The sequence below is a fragment of the Mauremys reevesii genome, linkage group 4 (genome assembly GCF_016161935.1).
Source record: "Mauremys reevesii isolate NIE-2019 linkage group 4, ASM1616193v1, whole genome shotgun sequence".
NCBI lineage: Eukaryota > Metazoa > Chordata > Testudines > Geoemydidae > Mauremys > Mauremys reevesii.
In genome coordinates this window covers 58,485,083-58,512,081 of record NC_052626.1, presented here as the reverse complement: position 1 = coordinate 58,512,081, position 26,999 = coordinate 58,485,083, and the positions used below count along the sequence as shown (strand labels likewise).

General features: G+C 41.2%; 1 protein-coding gene across 4 annotated transcripts in view; it reads left to right on the top strand.

Moving 5' to 3' along the window:
* The first annotated feature begins 788 nt into the window (after nt 1-788).
* GPR176 (G protein-coupled receptor 176) overlaps nt 789-26,999 on the top strand; it is a 67,848-nt gene continuing 41,637 nt past the window's right edge. The window contains exons 1-3 of one of the 4 annotated variants that reach the window (XR_005597357.1): nt 789-1,187; nt 2,105-2,296; nt 2,901-3,015. Coding sequence is in view for 1 of the 4 variants with exons in the window: in XM_039533505.1 (XP_039389439.1) it covers nt 3,945-4,173 (229 nt within the window). In the remaining 3 variants the exon portion in view is untranslated. Of the gene's footprint in view, nt 1,188-2,104; nt 2,297-2,900; nt 4,174-26,999 lie in introns of those variants that run through there. The other 3 variants (XR_005597356.1, XM_039533506.1, XM_039533505.1) reach the window with 3 other exon arrangements.

The window sequence follows — 26,999 nt, the reverse complement described above, 5'->3', positions numbered from 1 at the left end:
CCACCATCTCTGTGCATCTAGAGCAGAGAGAATACATATGCATCAGCAACAGACACAATTTTCTACACTCTGGGTCCTAGTGGTGCCCCCCCCCCAAAGTCTGGCACCTGAGGCGGCTGCCTCAGTTCGCCTCACAGTAAGGCCAGCCCTGTCTGCAACCTACCACATGTAAGTTGTACATGACATTCTGCGTGGTGGATCTAAATGTTCTTTACACACACGAAATACATTGAAAGAACATTATTAAGGTTGCAAAATCAAACACTCAAAAATTATAAAATGACAGAATTAAGGTTGCCTGTGAAACCTAAACTCAGTTTCCTTGAGCATGTGCATTATGATACAGTCTTTAACTATATGATCACATACATATTTTCCACAGGACCCCTGCCTCTTTCCATGTGCAGGATGGACATGCTCTGAGGGTGAATCAGGTTTGTGTACAGAAGGAGGAAGTAGGACTCCTGCCTCATTTGTTATAGAAATTGGAGGGTGTGTAGTGAGTGAGGGCTGCAGGAAGAGAGAGGGTGGTCTCAAGGTCAAGGCAGTTTAATGCTGCCCTGGAGAACTGGATTCTATTATTGCCCCTTGTGATGGGGGGGTCCACCTGACACAAGGCCTGAAGGAGTTAAGGTGTCTAGGTGGGCCAATTAATTGCATACATTACACCTGGAAGAGGAACCAGGGAGTAATGAGGGTTAATTAAAGCAGAAATGCAGCTGGAGAGGAACAGGAGGCACCTGTATAAAGCCCAGTGGCTGGGAGCAGAAGGGGACTGTAGAAAGAGAGGGGCTGCAGTCACTTTCAGGGTAAGAGACAGCCAGGTAGAAAACAACCTAAGGATATGGCAGTAAGGCTTGGGATTGTGCAGAACTTGACTGCATGTTGTAGGATCTAACATGTAGGGGAAGTGGCACCATTAAGGGGCAATGAAAGAGAAGACTGCCTAGGACAATGGGTCCTGAGAGACTTTGAGAATGCAGAAGGAGAAACTACAGTGACCTGGCCAAAGGTCAAACCATGAAGCAAGAGCAGTTGAGTCCCGACACAGTGAGAAACAGAGTGCAACCGCAGGAAGGGGGCATTGGCCTGCATAGCTAATCCTCAGACATGACCAGAAGGAGGTGCTCTAGCAGTGAGTAGAGCACCCCATGACACCCTTTTCAAAGAGTTCCTAGTGTTGCTAGGTGAGTCATTTCAACTAAATTTTTCACAGGTAGTCACTAATTGTATGTTTGTCAATTTCTTGGTGCCTGACTTGATACTTTGGGGTCTGATTTACAGAAGTGATGAACAACCACAGCTGAAGTCTTGGGAGCTTGTACTTTGAACATATAAAGTACTTTGCCAAGAAACTCTGAAAAATCATGTCCTAGAGGTCTCCAATTTTACCCAAAATTAATAGATACTTTTGAACTTAATCCCTCTGGTGCAGTTTCCCAGCTGTAAAATGAGGATATCTGTCCTTGCCCCCATCTCACAGGGGTGCTGTGAAAATAAATTAATCAATCTTTGTGAAGCATTCTGATTCTATAGTGATGAGCACCATAGAAAACCCCATGAGGAAATTAATAATTCTGACTACAGAGCAGAGTTTGAGTAGTGTGCTGTAAATAAGACCTGAGGCCACACATATTAAAATGAAGAGAAAACTAAACATTGAATAGTGAGCAATGTCTGTCCCATGCACTGAATGAGGCAGGGGTCTTGTGGGGGTGGGGAGTGGAGAAGGGGAATTGGATGTGGATCATGTAATTATAGACTTTATCATAATGCATCCTTCCGAGTGGGCTGAAATAACGTTGTTAGGTAACTCTAATTCTGGCATTTACTAACTTTTGAGTGCTTAAATTTGTAACCTTAATGTTCTTCTAACATAATTTATCAGTGTGTGACTCTAGAAATACACTGTGATCATGTAATTAAAGACTATTATAATGCATAATCGCCAGAGATAAAGTTTAAGTTAAGACTAAAGAATGAGCAGATTTTGTTTATTTTGTATCATATTTTTAAAAGTCTGGTGTTATGGGAAGGCTAGAATAAAGAGAGTTGCGTTTTTCTTTGGAGGAGTTAACGTTCATGGTCATCCCCATTCTTTCAGGGATGGAGTTCCTGATTTGCTGACCAATTACTGTGAAAGTTGTTTTTCCTACACGAGTTCACTTTTGAGGTTGACAGTTTAAATTTTCTAGTGGAACATAGCTGTCATAGGAAATCATGATCACAGAGGGTGAGATGATCCCTGTGCAACCTGCTGTCTGTTGGCTATGTTCTCTATTCACAACAGGGAAACGTAGGTGTAATAACTTAATTCACCAATCTTTACAACAAGAAATAATTGATTGCCAGTAGCTGAGAAACCCTTTACCAGCCCACATTAATGTAACATATTTAAAAATGTAACTATATATCTGAATAAGTTAACATTTGTAAATTTACTGGGAACCTTAAAGTATATATTTTCAAAAAGATATTACTCAGATTGATTTTAATAAGCCAGGAAGCTAAAATTTCACCCAATCTAAGAAAAAATTGGTAAAATTACTTTATCCCAACTGCCTATAATTTGCACGCACTGTTATTTGTGCAATGAAACAACAGAATTTGCATGTCCAAACACCTACATCAGCCAGTTAAAAGCTACCTACTCTGCATGAACAGATGATATGTTCATGCAGCTTTAGACAGGTTTTTGGAAATTTGACCCTAGACATTGCAGGACTGGTTTGCAAGAATATAAATTTGGAAACTCCTAATTTTGAACAAAATAAAAATTACCAGCAGAAGCTGACAATAAAATACTTTCCCCCTCCCTCCTAATATTAGAATTATTTTAGTTATTGGCAGAAACTTTCCCCCTTCAAAAAATAAACTTCAGCTTTTCCTCTCTTTCTCAGGCACGTTGAGCTGACAGCTTCAAAAGCAAGATGGCTGCTATCAAAAACCAAAGCCTTCAGCTGAGGGTCATGTGATCTAATCTCTCTTCTTTAGGTTCTCTCTGAACACAGCAGCAAGCAGCCAGTGCTGCAAGCAGACTTGCTGAAAGCTCTGAGGACTTGAAGGTTTTCTGCAATCTGTGGAGCATCAAGAATACAGATAGATGAAATGCATGTTGATTCTATTACTTGGATGCTCTGTCATGTATTACAATTTTTAAAGAGAATTGTGCTTGATCTGGGGGTACACTCACAGAAGGTCACATAGGATTATGGTGGTTTTTTTGGTTCATTGAAGACTGGAGTGGTATCAGTTTTAGGATTTAAAAATTATATTTCATGGGAAACAGCTGGTGCTTTGTGGAAGCCATTGAACATTCATTTACTTTCCTCTGAATGGAATTTAAGTATCTTCTTACTATCAAGTGAGCAAGAACATATATGCAAAATTAATTCATTTTTCACAGTAAGAAAAGTGGATATAGTGCGTTAGGACAGTTGTAGGGACTTGGCACTGAAAAAGAGATGCTTTTCCTCTCTTTTGTGAAAAAGCTAAGCAAAGACTGAGAACGGGGAAAAACAGCTGATTTTTCTGTAAGTTTTCCAATCCTATATTAATGTACAATAAGTTGTTTTTATTGTGATCTGCTGGGAGGGTGATGTATGATGTGGACTGGATTTTTCTCATTCATGTTTGTTGCGGTAAAACATGCTGAGGAAACACTGTGACATGGAGAAACAAGAAATATGGGAAAAGTAATAGCAGGGCAGAGTCATGTTTTTCCCCCTTCTTTCCTTTCCTGGGTATAATGATTCATGAGGTAGAGACATGACAAGTCAAGCCTGCTTTCCGGGACACACATTCTGTGAAGACTTTGCTGGGTACAATCAGCTTGGCTTTATTCACAAAAGCAGTTCTTTTGCCTGTACGCTCTGTTCAGTGGAAAGCATTGGTTCAATCATGTGTGATTATTAGGTAGGGAGAAGGAAGAAAGAACACTCACCATGGGGTACAATGGAAGCTGGATTTCAAGGAATGAAAGTGACCATGCCCTCTATCAGGATGTCACCAGAGCTTTAGAAATTAAGAATGTATCTAATACACAAATTGTGTGGAACAATAGAAGCTACAATGGGATCGGACCCTTAGAAAATGGGGAGTACAGTGAGGAGCAAACCTACAGACATTTCACTACCACTGTGCAAATTGTCATCTTTATAGGCTCTCTGTTGGGTAAGTAAGCATTGTTGCAGTTTTTCTGTTATGTTTACTGGTGGCTGCAGTCTGTGACCCACACCCAAACAATAATTACTGTGGTCACAAATTACTACCACACAGGCAACTCTTGGTTGTCATTTTAGGTTTTTGCTTTCTCCTCAAGTGGAATTAATAAAGTGTGCCTTTGAGTTTTCTATAGGTTTCTGATGCTCTCTGTAATATAGATTACAGCTACCAAAAATTAGTTGAAATTGCCTTGATATGCATATGTATTATTTACTGAACTTTCCCTTGGGAATTCAAATAAATGAAAGGATAATGCATTGATTGTGCTCTTATTTTCAAAGATAATGGGATATACAGTAATTATAATAGAAATTAATTTAAAATGTTTTGGGTAAATGATACTGAATTTTTATATTTGAGACTGTCAATTTTACATTGGTCTCCTGCAGATTTCAATTGAATCCTTTGTAAATGTTTGTGCTGTAAGTTATCCATGTGATATTGTACTTATTTGCCATGTAATAGCTAACAAATTAAACTTAATTAAGATCATGTACAGTTTAGATACATGGTAGTAACTGCTAATATATTATTACATAACTTTACTCATTTGTATATATTTGCTTTCTAAGGATTTGTAATGTGGCATTTTGTTATCAATTACATTTGCTTTTCTTTCAAGAGACAAGCCAAGACAGGCATTAGAAACAGTTTTGTCTGTCATACCTGTAGGTGATCTTAATTTATACAGTTTGGGAGATCAATACATTAGATTTTAATAAAATGCCACTAATAGGTAAGTCATGCAAAGCCAATTATTTTAATAAGATGAGACTTTTCACATAGGAGCTGATCCTGAGAGCTACTGAGCACCTGTGGCTTTGACTGAGTTCTAGGGGACTTGCAGATGGTCCCCACCTCTCAGGATGAGGCTACAGTCTTTTGGACACAACTGACTGAACATTTTCAGTGGTGCTAGGATATATTTTGATGGTGGTGATTAATTTTAAAATTAAATTCTCCCTGGTAACAATTCATATTTCTTTAGTCTAACTTAAATGATTATACTGAATAGTTTCCTTTCTGAATACAGAATAAGAATAGTCCTGTGATAGACATTGGACTGGGACTCATATTCAGGTTCAATTTCTAGCTCTGCCACAGCCTTGCTGTGTGATACTGAATAAGTCATTTACTCTTTGGGCCTTAGTTTTCCCCATCTGTAAAATGGAGATAATTCTTCTTTTCTTCTGCCCTTTGTCTGTCTTGTCTATTCAGACTGTAAAGCTCTTTGTAGTATGGATTCTCTTACTAGGCGTTTGTAAAGTTCCTAGCACAGTGCATCCACCGAATCTGTCGAAGTCTCTAGGTCAGTGGTTCCCAAACTGGGGTTTGCAAAATGTTATAGGAGGTTCTCGGGGAGGGGGGGGGAGGAATTCCCTAATGGCAGACAGAGCTGTCCCTAGGGACCCCAGACAGGAGGGGGCCAGCAGCCTGGAGCCCCTGGACTTACACTTGCTTTGATCAGCTTAGCTCTTGGATCTATCACACTGAGGAGGTTTAAATTTCAGGACTCCTTATAAGAAATGGAAAGGGAGGTGGATATTTTTTGCTGTTTTTTAAAATTAAATAGGCAGCTAGTATTGTTTTTAAAATTATTATGAAGAACAAGTTTAAGAGTTGTTGTAACATGCGTTGTTTGCCTGGACTGCTCAAGACCTGAATGCTTGTGTAGGAGGAACAATTTGAGTTGTCTTCTTAAATACCTTCATGCTGTTTCACAGCTGATACTCCTTGATGAAACATAGGAGCCTTGTCTTATAACAGGCTTATCCAAAGTGATACAAACTACTAAAGTGAGATCTTGGAAGAGTGTTGCCGTTTTCATAATGTAATAAAAATACTGTAATGATAAATAACTTAAATAGTGTGTAATAAGCATGTCATAAAAACAAATTTTATATTTCCAAGATCACTGCTTTTATAATTTATACTTGGGTAAAGGAGAAAATCCCTGGAAACATTCATTTTTAGGAGGGGGTTCGCGAGACGTGACATTTTAGTGAAAGGGGTTCACAGGTTGTTAAAGTTTGGGAACCACTACTGTAGGTGCTATTGTAATACAAGTAATTATATGTATACTCAGTTAACCCCCAGTCCTAATATTGGCATTCATGAATCAGACTCCAAAAAAAAAATCAGGCTTAAAAATTAGATTTTTAAACAATTCATTTGCCTTCTGTTTCTTGAGGCTTTAGAATAGCATGGGGGTTATCTATTCGGATTTTTCTCTACAGGCATGAGAGCTAAAAACTTGCTTTCATGTAATTGGTGTCTTCCCAGGAATTGGGCTTTAAGGAAAAATACTAAATTTCACAAGACTTCTCATAAAATCATGAGAGTTGGCAAATTGCAATCTGATTCACCCAGCAAGACCTCCAGTGAAGTAACTGACCCTTTGGCATAGGTGCAAGGGTGCATCTGCAGATTAGATTGCAGTCTGGGGCCTTTGTCAGCAGATCTTTCACACAACAAAAAAGGAGGGGAAGACTTTTTTTAATAGGAAAATGTGATTGTAAATCAACAAAAATGGTCAGGGGGCTTGGAGCAGGTATAGTAACTAAAACTACTTCTACCTCTTAGTTTTTGAAAATCCATTCTCCCTGTATAGGTCTCTGCTGCACTGAATCACTAACTATTTTAAGTGTTTATGGCTTCTTATTATCATAATATCTGAGTACCTCCCTCCATTGAATGTACTTATCCTCACAACACCCCTGTGTGGTAGGGAAGTTAGATTATTTCCATTTTACAGATAGGAGATGAGTCACAAAACGCTGAGAGACAAAGTGACTAGCCCAAGGTCACACAGGAAGTCTGTAACACAGAGCAGGGAATTGAACCCCACTCCCTTGAGTTCCAGGCTAGTGCCCTAATCACTGAATCATCCTTCCTGTCTGACAGAACAGCGGTGTACATATATTGCAGATAGCACTGTGTTGAATGTAATTTCAGGATGTAGAGGGTTCAACTTCTGATAGTTTGTCATTTGTTTCAGGTCACTTGAATGGAAGCTGATCCTACACACATTTAAGCATGTTGTTAACTTCCCATGGTAAAGTTATGCAAATGCTTAAATATTAGGTTTCTGTGGTGTGGATTTACTTTGTAATCTTTAAGATTAAACCCTGTGAAACTGTAGTTGTAATATAAACCTAGGGACCAGATCCACAAATCAATACTCATGTGAGCAGCCTCATTACCTTAAATACCCATATGTAGATTGAGCCCTACAAGAAAATTTAACAGTAACAGGTTTAACAGTAACAAGTTAAGCATTTACATAACTTTACCATGGGAAGTTAACAACATGCTTAAAGAGAGATGTATAATGTTTTTTTTTCTTTAATACCTGTGACTTGTGGGAAGACTTGTAACAGGAAGTGGTGTATTTATGTTAGTTTTTCCTTTTAATATGTGAAGAGGTTGTTTAGTGTGAATGGTTTTGGTATTTGACTTTAGTTTTCTACACAAAGTAAACAAACAGCTCCAGTAATTTTTTTTTATGGCTAATGTTAAAAATACATTAACAGTACATTCTCAGATGATATATTTTATAATTTAATTGACAATATTAGATTAGCAGATGTTACTTTGCTTTAAAGGGGAATGGATCCCAGCTGGCACTAGCCTGCCAACGCCTGAATATGGACAGTGACCTTTAAATATGTGACAGAGGGTTTAACTGGTAGACACAAACCAAAAATATCAGAAGGGCATGCAATGATGTGGGTCTCATTATTTTTTTTTAAATGTGTAAATATTTTGAATAACCTTCATTTTCTACTTCAGCATTTCTGACATCAGTAATAAAGAATCAGAGAATGCCAGGTTTTGACTGGACAAACATGAACTTTGGTCTAAAAATCCTTTTTATAATTTAGTGCAGTTAAAGGTTAGAATTGCTGCTATAAACAATAATTATGTAGCGGACAAACTTGTGCTACAGTTTTACACACACACACACACACACACACACACACACACACACACACACACACACACACATTATGAAGTTTTGGGTCTTACTCTACAGGCCTTTCTCTGGGGCAAAGCAAACCCACCCCTCTTCCTTCTCCACAGCCAGTGTGGAAGGCTGTGACTTAAGTGTAACAGGTAGATGGATCACTGTGGCCAGGTCCTTGAGTGGAAGGAAGGGGTGAAGTTTCCTAGCAAGCTGGATGTAAAAGGAGGCATTTTTAGATACTTCTGCTACCTAGTTACCCAAACTTAGTCAAACAGAACCCCGAGACTTTACACCACTTTGATAAAGGGAGGCTGTATACCGTCAATGAAAGGGGGAGACAACATCTTGGGTAGCTCTTCAGAGTTTCTCCTTTTCAACCAGCATTACTTCAGTCTTGCCTGGGTACAGCTTCAGCTCATCATCCAAGAGCTGATTTCTTGTAGGAATTCCGACATTTTTAGTAGTGATGGTACTTGCATCATTTCAGAATATGTATAGTTGTGTGCCATCAGCATACTGTTGACAGCTGAGCCTGTAGTATCTTGCTGCCTTTGCCAGTGGTCTCATGTGGATACTGTAGAGAAGAAGGGGTAGCATGTGGGACCCTGCAGGTGAAAGCCTTTGGAGAGAAGGAGCAGTTATTCATCACTGCTCTCCTCTCTACTGCAGAGGAACAATTGTAGCTATTGTAGTGCTGGGACATCTTCTCATGTGAAATCAATACCTTTTGGTCCACTGTGTCAATAATAGCATAAAATTCCAGCAGTATGATCATGGAGATCTTATGGCCCTGGACAACTAAAAGGTTGTCTTTTAGTGCTACTAGAACTGTCTCAGTAGCTGTGCCCCTGTGGGGCAATCTGGGTGCAGATGGCTCAGTGTGGGATCTGGGTGTGTGTTGGGGATCTGGATGCACAGGGGCTTGTTTGGTGGGGGGGGAGGGGGTGGTGGTGGGAGGGGAGGGGATGAGTCTGGGTGCAACAGTAATGGGACTCTGCAGGGGGTCCAAGTGAAGGGAAGTGATTATTCCTCTCTATTCAGCACTGGTGAGGCCACATCTGAAGTATTGCATCCAGTTTTGGGGCCCCCCACTACAGAAAGGATATGGACAAATTGGAGAGAGTGCAGTGGAGGGTAAAAAAAAAGATCAGGGGGCTGGGGCACATGACTTATGAGGAGAGGCTGAGGGAACTAGAGTTTAGTCTGCAGAAGAGAATGTGTGTGTGTGTGTGTGTGGTGGGGGGGAGATTTGATAGCAGCCTTTAACTACCTGAACAGGGGTTCCAAAGGGGATGGAGCTTGGCTGTTCTCAGTGGTGGCAGAGGACAGAACAAGGAGCAATGGTCTCAAGTTGCAGTGGAGAAAGTCTCTTATGAGTTTCAGAGCGCTGAAGAGCTCCTGGTTAAGCCAGTGAGGTCTTTTCCCATACTTCCTATCTTTCCTACACAGTGGGATAGATTGCTCTTGTGCCCTTAATAATGTCTCTTATGTTTTGCCATTGTTTGGTTTCCTGTTTGTCCCCTCCTTCACACACACAGCCTCCTTTGATTTAATTCAGTGCAGCCATGAGGGATATTACACAGGTAAACTGAGGTGCACATGATATTTATAAAAAAAAAGAATATACAGAACTCCCTCATTCTCCACATCATATAAATAAAGTTTCCGGAATCCCCTGCCCTTCCAAAAAGAAAAAAAAATCATTGATGTGTATTCTAAAACTGCAGCTTCATGAACAAAAGGGAAAAAATAATCAATGAAGTGCTATAACTAGCAAGTTGCTAAAACTTTAAAGATGCTGGCCTAGGGAACAGGGCTGGCTCCAGGCACCAGCGAACGAAGCAGGTGCTTGGGGCGGCCAATGGGACGGGGAGGCACATCCGGGTCTTCTGCAGCAATTCAGTGGCAGGTCCCTCTTGGAGCGAAGGACCCGCTGCGAATTGCCGCCAAGGAATGAAGCGGTTGAGCTGCCACTGAAGTGCCGCTGATCACGGCTTTTTTTTTTTTTCCTTCGCCGCTTGGGGCAGCAAAAAAGCCAGAGCTGGGCCTACTAGGGAAGAAGCAGAGGTCAAATGGGTTGTCAGCAGCTCCCTAAGGAGAGATGGAGACAGACACACTAAGAAGGAGGTGCAGAAAGTAGGCTTTCTCTCCCAACCCAGAGATGGAAGTAACTGGGCTGAATGGAACTCACTAAGCTTGCAAAGAAAGAGTAAGGTTTAGCTGGGGAGGGGGGATATGTTACAGGATTCTTTGTTTTATCCCTTTGGTCTGAGTGCTGTGTGCCTTTGGTAAATAAGAGAGACAAGATGGACCAACTTCTGTTGGTGTGAGAGACAAGCTTTTGAGCCACACAGAGCTCTTCTTCAGGTCTGGGAAAGGTACTCCCAGCATCACAGCAACATGGAAAATGGAACAGATTGTTAGCATAAGTAGTTAGCACATATTGTAAGGGACCATTCAAGGTAGAGTGGCCCATTAACATCTCTGCAGTCCTACGACAAAAAGAGGGGGGTAATGGGTTACAGGTTGTTGTTGTAATAAACCATAAATCCAGTGTTTCTCTTCAGGCCATGATTTTTAGTGTCTAGCAGAATAATGAATTTAAGCTCCCAGGTTCATCTTTTGAAGGTGTTGTGCAGGTTTCCTTTTGAGGATGAGGACTGATGGGTATATAGAGTGACTGCTTTGTGAAAAGTGTTCACTTACTGATGATAGGGTGTTCATTTGAGAGCACAGTGATTGTCTGGGTTAACCCACATAGTTGTTAGTGAGGCATTTAGTGCACAGAATGAGGTATACCACATGTTGTGATAGGCATGTGTAGGATCTATGGATCTTGACAGGTAAATTGTGGGGGACGTTGTTGATCGTTGTAGCAGTGGAGATATGTCTGCAGCTTTTTCATCTGTTGTCCTGGCAGTCTGGTGCCACTTTGAGTTGGTGTGTCCTGATATGTGGGGAGTTTGCTTCTGAGTTTGCTTGGAGAGGCAGTGGGGAGGGGTTGTCTGAAGGCCAGAAGTGGGGGTTCAGGAAATATTTCTTTCAAGATGGGGGTCCCCATCAGGTATGGATTGCAATTGTTTGTTGATACCCCGTAGGGGTTCCAGTGTGGGGTGGTTAGTAACAACTAGGGGTCTGCAGTCGGAGGTGGTTTTATTTCTGTATTGAAGCAGGTTCTTTTTGGGGTATTTGGATGGCCCATTCCATTAGAGAAGTAATGGAATGTCTTTGTTTGGTGAAGGTGGTTTTAAGTGTGTTAAGGTGTATATCCTGGACTTTTTCCTCAGAGCATATTATGTGGTACCTAACCTGAGTACCTGCGTATTGATGATAGATTTCTTGGTGCATTTGGGGTAGTTACTGGATCTGTGAAGGGAGGGGTGGCGATATTCTGGGTTTCTTGCATATGGTTGTCTGTAGGATTCTATTGTTGAAGCTGACTGTGATGTCCAGGAAGTTGATGCTAGTGTGGGAGTGTTCCAGAAAGAGTTTAATGAACAGGTGGTGGTGTTGACGCTGTGGTAGAAATCTATGAGGGAGTTTAAACCATCTGTCAGAACCAGCTTTAATTAGCTTGCTGCACACAGGTCCGGTGAGGAAAAGGGCTTATAGGTGCCAAACAGCGTTGGGCCTGTCACGTTAATACAGTTGGTAAATGGGGACTGCAGACCAGAGATCTAGTCTGAGTGGTAGGACCACATGGTTCCACCCAGAGGCGTGGAAGTAATGAAATCTGTCCCCAAGAGTGTGCCCTCAAGAGGGACTAAAAGGGGTCTAAGGCATGGCTTGCCTGTAATCATGACACATGGCTAGCTCCTGAAGAGGGAGATTAAGGTCTAGTAAGGGTAATACAGAGATTATGACAATTAAATATTAACTAAACTTTCAGGCACTAGACTAACAATGTGGAAAGTACCTAAAAAGGGCAAGTGTACCAAAATAATCTATATAATGCAATTTGTTTCCTTACCCTATATTTATTTCAGATATAATGAATCTTCCTTAAAATCCTTAGTTTTGCACACAGAACATAAGAACCTGAGAATTGCCATACTGGGTCAGACCAATGGTCCATCTAGCCTAGAATTCTGTCTTCCAGTACTGGCCAGTGCCTGATGCTTCAGAGGGAATGAACAGAAGAAGGCAATTGTCGAGTGATTCATCCCCGATGATCCAGTCCCAGCTTCTGGTAGTCAGAACTTTAGGGACACCCAGAGCATGGGGTTGCGTCCCTGACCATGCTGGCTAATAGCCATTGATGGATCTATTCTCCGTGAACTTACCTAATTCTTCTTTGAACCCAGTTATACTCTTGGCCTTCACAACATTCCCTGGCAATGAGTTCCACAGGTTGACTGTGCAGAATGTGAAGAAGCATGTTTGTTATATTTTTTAACCTGCTGCCTATTAATTTCATTTGGTGACTCCCGGTTCTTGTGTTATGTGAAGGGGTAAACAACACTTCCTTATTCACTTTCTTCACACCTGTCATGATTTTATAGACCTCTTTCATATCCCCCCTTAGTCGTCTCTTTTCTAAGTTGAACAGTCCCAGTCTTCAGAGGTGCCAACTCCGTGGGTGCTCTAGGGGTGGAGCACCCAGGGCTGGAGCACCCACAGAAAAAAACTAGCAGGTGCTTAGCACCCACCATCAGCCAAGCTCTCTGCCCACTGGTGGTCCCTGCCAATCAACTCCTCCCCCTCCCTCCCAGTGCTTCCTGCACACCACAGAACAGCTGTTCCGCAGCCTGCAGGAGGTGCTGGGAGGAGTGGGGGTGGGGTATACTCAGAGCAGAGGGTGGGGAAGAGGTAGGGTGGGGAAGGAGTGGGGACAGGAAGTGGGGGGCAGTGGTGGGGCCTTGGGGGAAGAGGTGGAGTAGAAATGGGACGAGGCGGGACAGGGTGTGGGTTTGGGGGAAGAGGTGGAGTGGGAATGGGCTGGAGGTGGAGCAGAGGTGGGAAGGGGGGGGACAGGGAGGGGACTTGAGGGAAGAGGTAGAGTGGGGGCAGGGCCTGGGGTTGAGCACCCCTGAGGAAAATTAGAAGCCGGCGTATGTGCCAGTCTTTTAAATCTCTCCTCGTATGGAAGCTGTTTCAAATCCCTAATAATTTTTCTTGCCCTTTTCTCTACCTTTTCCAATTCTAATATATCTTTTTTTGAGATGGGATGACCAGAACTGCATGCAGTAATCAAAGCGTGGGTGTACCATGGATTGATATAGTGGCATAATGGCATTTTCTGTCTTATCTATCCCTTTCCTAAAGGCTCCTAACAGGATATACAAGTAAACAATGGAAGGAAATTATATATCTCAACATTTTTTATTGCCACCAATCTCTGGTATCTCAGTGCCTTTGCCATAAAATCAATAACAAAGTCCCTGGTGTACTTCCTGGAATCTCTGGCTCTCTTCTCATTTTGCAGTAAAAAGCCTGCTATGTCTATCTTTTGGTTTGGGTTGGTTGGTTGATTTGTTTGCCACAGGTTTTTATTTTTATTTTTGCTGGGGTGGGGGGGAAGTGTTTTCAATGTTGTGAGTGTAATTCTTGCTGTGGTGGAAAGGCTTTCTCAAAGAGGAAGAACAACGAGGAGTCCTTGTGGCACCTTAGAGAATAACATATTTATTTGGGCATAAGCTTTTGTGGGCTAAAACCCACTTCATCAGATGCATGGAGTGAAAAATACAGAAAGCAGTATAAATATTTCAGCACATGAAAAGATGGGAGTTGCCTTACCAAGTGGGGGTCAGTGCTAATGAGGCTAATTCAATTAAGGTGGAGGTGGCCTATTCTCAACAGTTGACAAGGGATGAATATCAGAGGAGGAAAATTACTTTTGTAGTGCTAATGAGGCCAATGCAATCAAGGTGGACATCACCCATTTCCAACATTTGACAAGAAGTTCTGACCTCTCTGAATTAAGAGAGCTGAGCAGGGAGCCTAGGGGGCTCTCTGGGTCAAGGGTTCTCAATCTTTTTTTTCTGAGCCCCCCCAACATGCTATAAAAACTCCAGGGCCCAATGGGCATGGGGGGACTTGGGGTTCTGGATCGGGGGAGTGGCAACAGATACAGGTGTAGTTTGATTTCTATTTGTGGGGTGGGGGCAGAAGCCAGCAGGGCTCAGGGCGGGAGTGCTACCTCCACCCCCTGACTCACCTCAGCAGGCCACCCAGGGTTTGTGTGTGTGTGTGTAACCAAAAATTTATTACTCCAAAGTGGGGGGCTCAGCTCAAAAAAATTGAAAACAGCTCAAGGTACAGGCAGGGGGGTAGCTCAGGGTGCAGGGATGGCAGAGTTTGGGGCTGTGGTCACTGCTTCCCCAAGGGTTCTGCCTGCCCCAGAACCAGCTTTCCCCATTCTGGTGGCTCTTACTGGCTATGTGAGCAGTCACAGGGGGCTGGGAGCTGAGGAGTAGCCCAACCCTGGGCACCAGCAGCAGCAGGAGACTGGGAACCCTGCGGTTGCCTTCCCTGCACTGACAGGATCCGGCTTCCTGCCTCTGACCTGGCCAGGGGGTGGGGCCTCGGGAGCGGGAAGGGGAGCAGCTGGGAATGTGTAGAGTTGCCTCGGGACTGCCCCACTCTGGCACTGCAGTTTTTGGGGGTCAATGCCCCTGAGCCACCCAACTCTGCCCATGGTCTCAGGGCTTCTGCCACATGGGGAACCCCAGGGCTTGGGGCTCCGGGATTCAACCCCACAGCTCGGGGCTTCAGCCCTGTGGGGGGACACCGGGGCTCAGGGCTTCAGCTCTGTGGCTCCTGGTTTCTGCCCTGCAGAGCCCCGTCATCCCCATAAAAGGGCTCATGGACCCCAAGTGGGCTGCAGACCCCTGGTTGAGAACTGCTGCTCTAGGGAATTCATCAGGATGGGAAGCCTGTAAGAGGAACTTCTGGAGAAGATTGCAGCCTTCTGTCTAGGAGGCTGTCAGCAGGCATGCCAGGGGTCTCCCGAAGCCTAGCCTGGCAAGGATAACCTGCTAGCCTTGGGGAAGAGTTGCAATGGATGGCCTCCCCTTGACTCCAGAGAAGGACATTACTTCAGTAAAGAGGCGTAACCCCAGGGGCGCAGACTAGAACCAAGAGGACCTTTGGGGAAGAGCCTTAGTAGAGGTAAGCACTGAGGCCAGGTAGGGGACATGGTCTAAGACCGACTTAGTCGACCTGCTGGGATATTGGAGTGAAAGTTTTGTTTATGTTCTGCATTGGCTTTTCTGTTAATAAATGAGACCCTCCACAAGAGCGTGCTCTTTAACATTTAACTGGCTATTTGGACTTGTTGATAGTTGACTTTTTCCCCTCACCCAGAATAAAGGCTCTCCTGCAACACCACACTTTCCTGCAAGGGGGCGCACTGGTTCAAACCAGAATGGAACCTGACTTGGGTAAAGCTGCTTTTGCGCACACTTCTAAAGAGAGCTTATACAGGATTAATGTTAACAAATGGTGTTACAGAGGTGTTAATTTATATTTACAATAAGTTTACCTTGTATGAGTGGAAGTCGGGGAAGAAGATCAACGCACTTGCCTCTCTGAACAATTTGCTAGTAGGTGAGGAGCATTTTGCTCTCTGCCCTGTTGATCCAATGCACATCTATTTACTGCTCTTGTTAAAGAGCCAGAAAGATTGACACAAATGGCTCAGTGAAAGGCACAGTAAGCAGAGTTAGTAGGCAGGTCATTAAAGAATTTTGGGGCCCTATTCACTATAGAAATTGGGGGGTCCCCTTCCTTAAAGTGCCCCTGCCTGATACATACCATACTCCACACACACATCCCAACAACCCTCCACCAGCCCTCTTCCATCCTGACACACAGTCCCTGCACCTCCCAGCAGCCCTGACATACATCTGTCTCACTGCACCCCCCCCCCCCCACCAGTGGTCCAGGACTCCTCTTAGGAGTTCTGTGCAAGTGCACCAATGTATGTTGCTTAATACCAGATCTGCAATAACTTCAGCTTTCCTGTCCTTGGGCCGTTTGGGCATAGCAAGGTGACAGTACTCTGTACCTTTGTGGTGGATGGTGATGTCAGCAACACTTCCTCACACCTTCTGGTAGGTGGTTACAGAGCAATGCTGGAATCCTGGAGGTAGCCTTTGCTATAAGTGTCATCTTACAGAATGAGGAAAGTGACTAAAATGAGGAATGGCTAAGAAGGAATGTGATACTTTGGGATCCCCACTTGGACCATCTAACTGAGCCACTGGTTGTGGGAAGCAAGGCCTCCTTGGTACATGTTTTAAATGGCCATGCTTTTTGCCTTCATAGTCCATTACTTACTATTTATTACTGTAAATGTAGAAGAATATTTTGGTGGTTTATGTCTACTTAGCAAGAAACCAAGTGAAAGTTTGTCAGAGGTAACAGCAGAAGCAGAAAAAGCAGTGTTATAAAGAGACACACATTAATAGGCTCTTGGCTTACTAGAGAAAGTGTGTCTTCCCACATGAGTATATAGGAGGACTGTATATGGGAAATGCATGATATACTAGTAACATTGTGACAGGAGAGAGGAAGAATCTTACACTTTACTTTGATTGGCTGCAAGAGAAAGGTTTAAATTGATTCATGGTGACAGATGATATTAAACAATGTTTATATAAACAAAGATGTTAGCCAGTGTATGGCTCATTTTATTTGATTCACAATCAGTCCACATTGCTGCTTTTGGGGTTTTATGCTGGTTTGTCTGCAGTGACAGTTGTTGCCCTAGTTCTTCCTGGCAAGAGCTGTGATTATTTGTCATGAAAATCTCGTAGGAAAAGTTAGGAGGTGGTCAAGATGAAAAGAGCAAAAAGAGTCATTAAAATAGAGTTTTAAAAGTTACAAGCTTTGTTTCATAACCAAACAATATTAAAAAACTGAATTTACAGGGAGGGATAATGAACCTAATAAAATATGTTGTAATTTGGGAAATAAAATTTTGATGGTGCATCACTGATGAGTTAAGGTGCCACATTTTAATAGCAAGTTTTCAAACCTGGTACAAAGCCCTGAAGAGGACAGAAATGGCCTCTTATATTACAGAGAAGGTACCCATGGAAAGCCCCTTAACTGGGTTATGATAAAGGTTTGGAGGCTTGAAGATGCTCATATACCCTGGATGCAACTTAAAGGAGTCATGGGGCACAGACTAAGAGGAACTGACAGCTTGCTGCTGTCAGAGACGGAAGCAAATCAAGACCCTAATTCTTCAATGAGCTCTGGGTGGGCAGACCTCTGTTCCTGTAAAACCTACCGATCAATCTGTGTTGTTTGTCCCACTCTGCATGATCCATGGAGGATATGAGTCTGTTACAGCACTTTCCTCTCAAGTTATAGATTTAGGTGTAAATGTTCAGAAGTAAGAGCTTCAAGCTTGAGGCAGCTGCTGTTTGGCTAAGGGTTTTTTGGGCAAAAACAAAAATCCAGAGCGTCAGCACAAAAGTTGGGACATTTGTGCTTCCGGACAAACCATAGTGGATGACTTCATCAATCTAGGCAGCAAACTGTCATCAACTGGGCTGAGCCATGAAGGGCCTGCATAGGGTCTGGAGCCAAAAGAAGGTGACGCTATATAAAAAAGTACAGATTTATCAAACTTGCGTACTTACAATCCTCTTATATGGATCTGAAACATGGACGCTACTTAAATAAGACATCAGGAAGCTGGAGGCATTTCATTTGCATTGCCAAAGTGACTATTGGGTATAAAGTCAAACCATCTTATCGGTTATAGGAATGTATCGAGAACTGGCCTTGACAGGAATGAAGTTTGTCATTGGCCACTGCTGGCTGGCCCTTTTTGGTGATGTTGTTCATCTTGGAGACAAGGTCCTCACTCATTGAGCTCTGAAGATCGGACTTAAGGTCAGGAAGGGACTGGTCATGGACTGGTGGCAACCATGCGATCACCTGCAATTAAGCTGGCTGAACCAGACTAGTAATAACCTAGTGGAGCTCTTAGACGCCTGGAATAAAGCCGTACAGTGTGACCACGGCCACTCAGCGCGGGGCACCTTTGCTGTCTGTGTTGTTGCCGTTGTTCAAAAATGACTAGTGATCTTGGGTACTTCAATTTTTAGGTGCCAAAGTTGGGACACCTTAAAGAGGCCTGACTTCAGAAAGTATTGAGCACCCACCCTCTGAAAGTTAGGCTTCTTTGAAATATCTCAAATTGATCACCCACAAAATTAAGAGAACCAGAATCACTGGTCACTGTTGAACATTTAGGCATTATGCCTGGAGGTCCCTGGTTCAATTATTGGTGTCAACCAAGATGGTGACTATCCCATCTTCACTGAGCCCAACTGTGGCTAATGAAGGAGTGGGGTCTGATATTCTGAAATGTATAGTTTTAGAAAACTAGTTACTGACTAGTTTGTAACTAAAATAACTAGCCTAGTTGGCTATACTTTTGCATAGTAGTTAGTTCTGATTTTTTATTCTGTTTGTTTTTTTTAACAATTCTTTATTTTCCTCTAGTAAACTTGTTATTAAGGCAACCTGAATTGAAACTGGTGATGGTGACTGTTATGTTAGAGGTGTGACACTGGCAAACTGGTCCACCAGTGCATGACCCATAACTTAACAGAAGGCACTGAAAGGGTAAACAGGGGCATTCCTTGTAGATAGTTATCAAAGCCATGTTAAATAGACTAGAATGTTTAATATGTAGGCCTGTATTGTTAGAGAATTAAGAGTAGATACTAATTGTACGCATCTGTGTTTACCTATATCTTGTTAGAAATTTAACAAGATTAAATTAGCTTATAGATGCTAAAATCTTGTTCCTGTCTTTAATGATTCGTTACTGTATTCTATTGATTCAGAGATCAGAAGGGGATATTATTATTCAAATGGGATTTGTGGTGTAATAATGTTATTGTCCTCATTTCTCTTTGGAACTATTAACTCCACATAGTAATCTACCTGTGAACTGTTTGAATGGCTGTTGCTTAATATATTATCTGAGAAAGGACCCACTGAATAGAGACCAAACTGTTAGCTCACTTTCATCAAAACTCACGTGGTGGAGTTACTGTCAGCACCCAATTTGCTTCTGCTATAAAGGAAGCTTCAGGCCTGATCCTTTTTATCTCAGATCTGCTTAAACTTAGGGAAAGTCTAAGTCAGAAAACTGAGGCCTCCAGATATACTCTGGATTCACCCTGGAATTATCATGGAAGAATTTGAACAGACTCTGCACATGGTCTGCCTATTGGCCTGTAGCACTTTAAATTGATTCTAGGACTTTTACAAATCAGCAGCCTCACCATCTTTGCTATGAAACTGACCTAAGAACTTAACTCATATCTGTATATTGATCTCTCTGTATATTGATCTCTTAACCATACATCACGCTCCCTTTTTTTTCTTTTTATTAATAGATTTAGTTAATAAAGATTGTCTGTAAGCGTGTATTTGGGTGAGATTTGAAATATTCATTGACCCTGGTGGCAGTCTTTTGAGATTGGTAGAACTTTATTTATGGTGAATAAGGGTTTTAGTAACCCCTCACTATATTAGACTTGGCTGTGTGGATGGGAGCCAAAAGCTGGATTGCTTAAAGGGGACTGTATTTTAGCTTCTTGGTAACCAGTATGGTATTATAGAAGCTGTTTGGTTGCTGGCTTGGTGAATCTAATTATAGAATAAACCACCAGTTTGGGGGACTTTCTACCCTATTCCTTGAAGTTTGCCCTGATTAAGCATTCTTAGTGTGCCCCCCTCCAGGCCCCATGGTCACAAGGGGACTATCAATTATAATTGTCTTCTGTCCTCAAGGGAGGTGGAGAGGTATCAGTTTAAGCCCTCAAAGGGCTCACTCACAGGAAGTGGCTATCAAGAAGTGTTAGCTGGTGCCACATTTTTTGAATTTGTTCTAAATTTGGTAAAAAGAGTTCTGCCCTTCTTAGATCGCCTACAACTACACCTGCAATAATCAGAAAAATAGCTGAAATAGAAAAGCACTGTGAGTCTACAGTTTAATACATTTCATTCTGTACATGCCAGCCATTTATAATGAGATGCGATCACTTACCAGTCAAAAATCCAGTGTGGTGTACTTAATATTTGTAAAGTTGATATTGATTTGTAGGCTCACACAGACTTTTTAAAATTAAGTTTAAATTACTTGAGCCAGAAAGATTTTGGACAAATGTACTGAGAACTGTTGATCTGACTAGTTCGATGCTAACACTCCATTAGAATGGATGGGGGAAGGTCATCTATGTTGTTGCTGTATTGATTCAGTGTACCTGGCTGCTGAGCAGAAAAGGCAGCAGTGCATTGATTTAGAACAGTACTAGGGGGCTAGAATATTGTTGGGTTTTTTTAAATTTGAAGCAAGGAGAATCTCCTTTAAACAACAAATTCTAAATAACCTGAAACCTTGAATTTTTGGAGCACCTCGCTACTATTGTCTCTCTACTGACAATCATTAAGCTGTCTAGGAGCAAAATCTGGTTTGATTTGCACCCATATGATCCCACTAATACCGGAGTGTGTGTGTGTGTGTGTTTAAAAAAAAAAAAAAAAAAAGGCAGAGCAGAATTTGGTTCTAGACTTGAATCTAGGAGTAGTAATTCTGCAATGTATTAAGTCACATCCTACCCTGGTGAAGCTCTTTTGAAGAAAATAAAGTTACACCATGAATGAATATGACCCATTACATCTTGTCTCATTCTGACTCCTGATTCTCTTCTTGGTCAGTAATCTTCTGTAATTTTCTCTCTGCTTGCTCACATGTTCTCTCTCTGGGTAATAACTGCTATAGCTGTATCAAATTTTGTTGTTAAACTCGCATGGTTTTTTAAGTTTGTAACAAGCATGTCCATGTTCTGCAATTTTTGTTTGCTTGGTTTTGCACTAAATTTGAACAAAAATGTAATGAATGGTTTTGATTTGAAACCAGTTGAAAATGGGCAATTGAGGCTGAGTTTCATTTAGATTTTTCTGGTTAATTTCATATCCAAAATTCAAAGCAAACTTTGGTTATAAAACCACATGAGCTAAAAGCAAAAAGAGCTCTCACAGATGCACACAGTCCAAATCAATGAGTCTTATTCAGTTGTCTTATTACATATATACTAACACACAGATGCCTATTCCAAATAATGTTCTTTGGTTTTAAGGGAAGACCTCTGCTTATAAAAATGGATCAAATTCATCCCTGAAGCAAGCTTGCTGAAGTTAATGGCATTGACACAATAAACATGTTTTCTGCTGCAAATGTTTGTACAGATTTATGGCAGGGTTGTACATCCAACCTGTCTATATGAACAGTCAATTTGCAGTAAGATGGGGTATAAATGTACCTCACACTAGCCTGTCGCATGCTGCTTTTCCATTTAGACCTTGCTATTGCACACTAAAAGTTCAATAGTCTGCTTTGATCTCCTTGCTTTTAAATAGAAGTAGTTCAAAGCACAATATGGAACTTTTTGCATACAATAGTAGGGTCCACACTGACAGTTTAGTGCACGGCAGGCTAGTTCAAGTAGATTTACACTCCAGCTTGCCACACACTAACTGTTCGTACAGATTGGAAGTTGTGGTTACACAAGAAATGTAGGATTGGACCCTTGCAACCTGTTTGTGCACTGCATCATGCCACCACTAAATCTAGTATGTTCCAAGACCACCCTGCTTCTCAAGCTCAACTTCAGAGTGTGTGCTCATTTTCTGAGTGGAGGAAGGAATGCTGTCCACTTCTTGCATCACACACTTGCTTCTGGTCACCCTAGTTCAATTTAACCTGCATTCAGCTTCAGCCTTTGCAAATGAAATATGGCGGCAACATCTAAGAAGTAACCTGGAAATGTGAAGCCCTCTGGAACCCTGGATTTTGCAGACACAAACCTAGCCCAGTGGCAGACATAATGGAAGGAGGAGTTCAAGCTGTTCACAGACCTGGCCATGCAGGATGACAATACCAGTAACAAAGCAAAACTCTTATTTTACCTTACTGGGGAACATGGCAGAAAAATTTGCAATGCACTGAACCTCACGCCTGCCTCAAGCTTCACAGCAGTGCTAACAGTCCTGGGGGTGTATCACTCCCCAAACAGAATGAAACTATGGAGCAACAGAGGTTTTTCACTAGAGACCAATCCGAAGGGTAGGGGATAGACCTCTGTGTTATAGCCTTACACACACTGGCTGCTACATGCAATTTCCCTAACTAAGGACAGCATAGTCTGTGGCACTTGGGGTCACTACCTGCAGAGGCAGCTGCTCCAGGAAGGCAATCTCACATTAGACAGATGCTTAGACATGGGGCATGCAGCAGAAAAAGGATGAAAGCCATAGGAGGCACAAACACCCCCCAGCAGTACGTTCAGTGAGACAGCAAAGGAGAGCAGGTGGCCAGAGTTCCATACCCATTGTGAGATCCTGGGTCAGATGAATGCATATTAAGTTTTTACCAAAGGGTGGCATGTGAGGTCTCTGCCAAGAGCCAGTAACCCACTGGTGGTCATAGTCATTATGAATTCTGTCTATGGATACGATTTAAGGAGTTATGTATCTATATTAGAAATTATGTTGTCAAAGCCATGGAATTAAGGCAGGTAACCAAGCGGTGATATGTATGAAAGTAGGAACATAAGAATCGCTGTACGGAATCAGACCAATGGTCCCTCTAGCCCAGTATCCTGTCTTCTGTTCATTCCCTCTGAAGTATCTGGCACTGGCCATTATCAGAACAGGGCAATTATTGAGTGATCCATCCTGTTCTCCAGTCCCAGCTTCTGGCAATTGGAGCTTTAGAGACACCCAGAGTATGGGGTTGTGTCCCTGACCATCTTGGCTAATAGCCAGTAGTAGTCTTATCCTCCAAGATATTAATATCACAGCTTTTAAATCTTAGTCTAGACAAGACCACAGTTACTTTGTTTGAATGTGATGGGAGAAAATGTGAAGTCCACATCTAGAGTAAAATTTTCAAAAGAACCTGAGTTCCATCTTCAAAAGTGATTTAGGAGCCCAGATTTAATTAAAATTCAATGGAATTTAGGCTCTACATCATGCTGGTGCTTTTGAAAATGTTCTCCCTAATCTAAAAATCTTACAATAGCCTACTTTTCCTAAGAACGATGTCTTAGTCAAGGCCTCTGTGATTCTGAAACATTAAGATTTAAAATTCCCTAATCCTATTTATCTGTTACCTCTCCTGGAAGGATTTAAAAGCCCCAGAGGTTTCTTCAGAACCCTTTCTTGGTTCTGAGATGTTCTTACCCATTTACAAAAAATAATCAATACCATGTAACTTGTATTGGATAGTTATGACTGGTCACACGTGTTGAATTTTAAATACTGAGTATTGAATACTCACAGCAAACTGTGATTAATTCATTTGGGGGAAAATCTGAAATATTTCATTTAAAAATATATGTAAATTGAATTATTGATCTGTTTGTGAACATTCCCAGAGCAGAAAGAAGCTACATTCACTGTGCTGTATTAGCTCAACTCTACTAGCTATCAGATTTGTTGTTGCTACAGCCAAACAAAAACCAGTAAGTTAGAAACAGAGTCTCTGTCAAACTCTACGCTTATATTTGTGAAACAAAATTATTAGTGGTAATGGTAATTCTGGGAGGGTATGTGTATGGGTGAAAGGAAGAGAAAGATCTTATTTTGTTGCTGACATTTGTTCTTCAACATATTCTGTTTCCTGGCAACATGAACTGGTTGAAAGATATCTTTGTCTTTAATAAGTTAATAAAGGAAAGGGGCGAAAGAATAAATTATACAGTTGGCACTAAAATGGATTTCAGCTTTATGTATTGTTAGAGCAGTGTAAGACCAATAATTGCATTATTGTTAGTTATTTTTAATTCCTATTTTTGAAGGACAATAACAGTATAAGTATAACCAAATAATGCTTTCTAGTTCCTCTGGTTGACTGCAGCTGGGGGTGTCAGGTTGTATTAATATTAATCACTGGGGCGAAGTTGGCGGATTTGAAGGGTAAATGAGTAGAACATGAGAAGTCCCCTAATGGCATTGAGATATTTTATTGCAGAGCAGAACAGGAAAAATGGCAGGCAAGGATAAAGTAATAGATTACAAATGATAGGGCCCCATCTGCAGTGATGTTTTGAGTCCATGACTCTGGGAGTGGAGAGTGCTCCTTTTATACACCAAACATAGAAGTTGCATCTAGCATGTGAAGACCACAGAGTGCAGCAATGATCTGCATATTATTCAAAATAACAGTTTGACACCAGCTCCTTTTCTCTGGGGTGAAGGGGACTAAGTGACTTCATCTCTTCTTGGGGAGCATTTTATTTCCATTTGTGAGCTTGGCCAGAGAGTAGAAAGGGCAGAGCTGAAGCTCTTCCATCTCTTTGCCCCTCTCCACTCATTTGCTCACAGCAGGGAATATTGGAGTAATAGTCCATTCTCCTCACAGTCTTGAGCAGGGTATAACTGGGGAGTCCAGTTGTCTTACTCTCTTGTGCAGCCAAGTTAGGGCTGTGACAATCTAGGTCTATGGCAGTGGGCTGCTTGAAGGATGGAGGAGTAGCCTTAACTCTAAACTCCTGTAATTTTATTGGTTTACTTTTATAGTTTGGCTTATGGTGTGAGCCTTCTTCAAGCCTCATGTATCATAGTGACCTTCCTTCCAGTAAAAGGGGTTTGGATGTGAAATGTTCTGGAAACAGTCAGCACTGTTCTTGAATCAGGCAGGATGGTCTCAATGGAGAGATATTAAGTGTTGCCTTTCCCATGCTTTCAAACCAAGCTTGCCCAGAGAACAAGATACTGAAATTGATCTGTGGGCCATCCTGCAATTTTGTTTTTAATTTTCATTTTATTTGCAAAATAACATTAATGAGTAAAATTCAAAACTATATAACTTTGAAAAGGCTAGCAACTTCCTTTGGTTTTTGTAAGAATGTTTCTTACTAATTATTTGTGGTGGTTGTGGATTACAGTTTCAAAGAACTGCAGAGATTTTAGCTATGTGACTGCCATTAACATTATAGTTAAGCTTGGTAGAATTTGATTTTTTTTTTTTTTACAATTTTGACAGATAATATCGATTGTTTATTTTAAGCATCTTTTTATTTTTATTGATTTAAATTTTCACAGTTGCAGGAAATTTTTTTGGGGGGATCAGACAATTATTTAATGACAAATGTTGAGATTCAAAAAAAAGTTTTTTATAACTTTTAAAACATAAATTTTCAAAATTGCTTGTCAAAATATACAAGGTAAATATCCTTAAATCAAATGTTATTCAGTTTTTGTGCAGCTTTTCTCTTACTTTGTGTATCTGTAAATGTTGCTTATTATTGATGGAAATATTTTTTTTCTGTTTGTGTGTATTTGTGTGTGTATGGTGAAATTGAAGTTTACAGACATTTACTGATAAAAATCTACTTCTTCAAGCCTAATCATAATAAGTCATGAGGCTGAAAGCCTGAACGAGTATTTTTGTTTGGGGGGGGGGGGGGGAAGGATTAGCTTAAAACCTGTAGGGAATTAGGTGCAAAATAATTATATTAATGCAATTTTAAGATTAAGCATCTAGACACAAGAAAGATTAAGGAAATGCAAGCAATGTTTGTTCTGCTACACTGCCAGTGATGACATTTTTAGTGCTAAGTAGGCTGTTCAATGTATAACTTACAGTTTGTTCAATGTCGGTGAGTTAATGGTGTAATAAGAACATTAACGTTTGCATTTTCTGAATTGTTTTTTGTATATCTAAATACTCAACCTTTAACGTTGCATTTGCACTTTTTTGCATGTATGTATTCAATAAATATTATTTTTATCAAAAATGCCTTAGATGGTTAAATAATTGTAATTAATTATGATTTTTAAGAACAGGGTAAACAAACACCTGTCAGGGATGGTCTACATTTATTTGGTCCTGCCTCAGTGCACAGGATAGACCTGATGATCTCTCTAGGTCCCTTTCTGCCCTACATTTCTATGATTTTATGCTTCCCTTTAACATGCTCGATAAGTAAAGCTTGAAATGTTAAGCAGATTTCTCCCTGCTTGAAATGCTGAATATTTTATTTCTCTACTCCTGAGGCACTTTCAAATATGAAGCAAAGATTGATTTTAGGGCTATTTAAATGGCTCTTTAAAATGCCGTTTTAAACTAGTCTGAAAGGTTGTAACACCTCAATAATTTTTTATTGTGTAGGCTTTAAAGCAGATTGGAAACTTCAAATAATGTGTTTTCTCCTAGTGCTGAATCTAGAATTGCTATTTCTAAAACATGAGAAGAGAAAAGAAAAGAAAAACAGTGAAGGATCATAATACCCTCCTCCCTTCCCCTCCCCAAAAGTTGCTCACACCTCTGGCCCTGTTACTAGAAGTCTAAGCACAAAGGGGAAGGGCTGAATGAATCATGGACACAGCTACAATATTGTCTGATAAGAAGAGGACCCTCCACATCAAGGTTGAGTACAACAACGTAGGGTAGTGTGGGGCAGCTGTGCTGTACATTTTTTTTGTTGCTAGTATAGGATCCTGATGTCCCAGGCTGTCAATATTAACACTCCATTAATTTTAAATGACTTATAACTCAAAAAGAATGTAGAAAAACTTTAAAGGAACCCAAACGTCACATAACAAAGAAATCTTCAGATGGAACTGCTGTAAACGATTGCTATATTTTGCCTAATGTGTTCATGCAATTTTCAAAACATAGAGGAAAGATCACTCTGGTTTTAAAGTCTGTGTTTCACTCTTAATTAATAATAGCTCATAACCTTGCTATCTGTGTTTTCATGAAAGCTGCTATGTAAGTTTCCAGTAAGGTGTATGTGCAAGAATGTCTTCCCAATTCAGCTGCTAC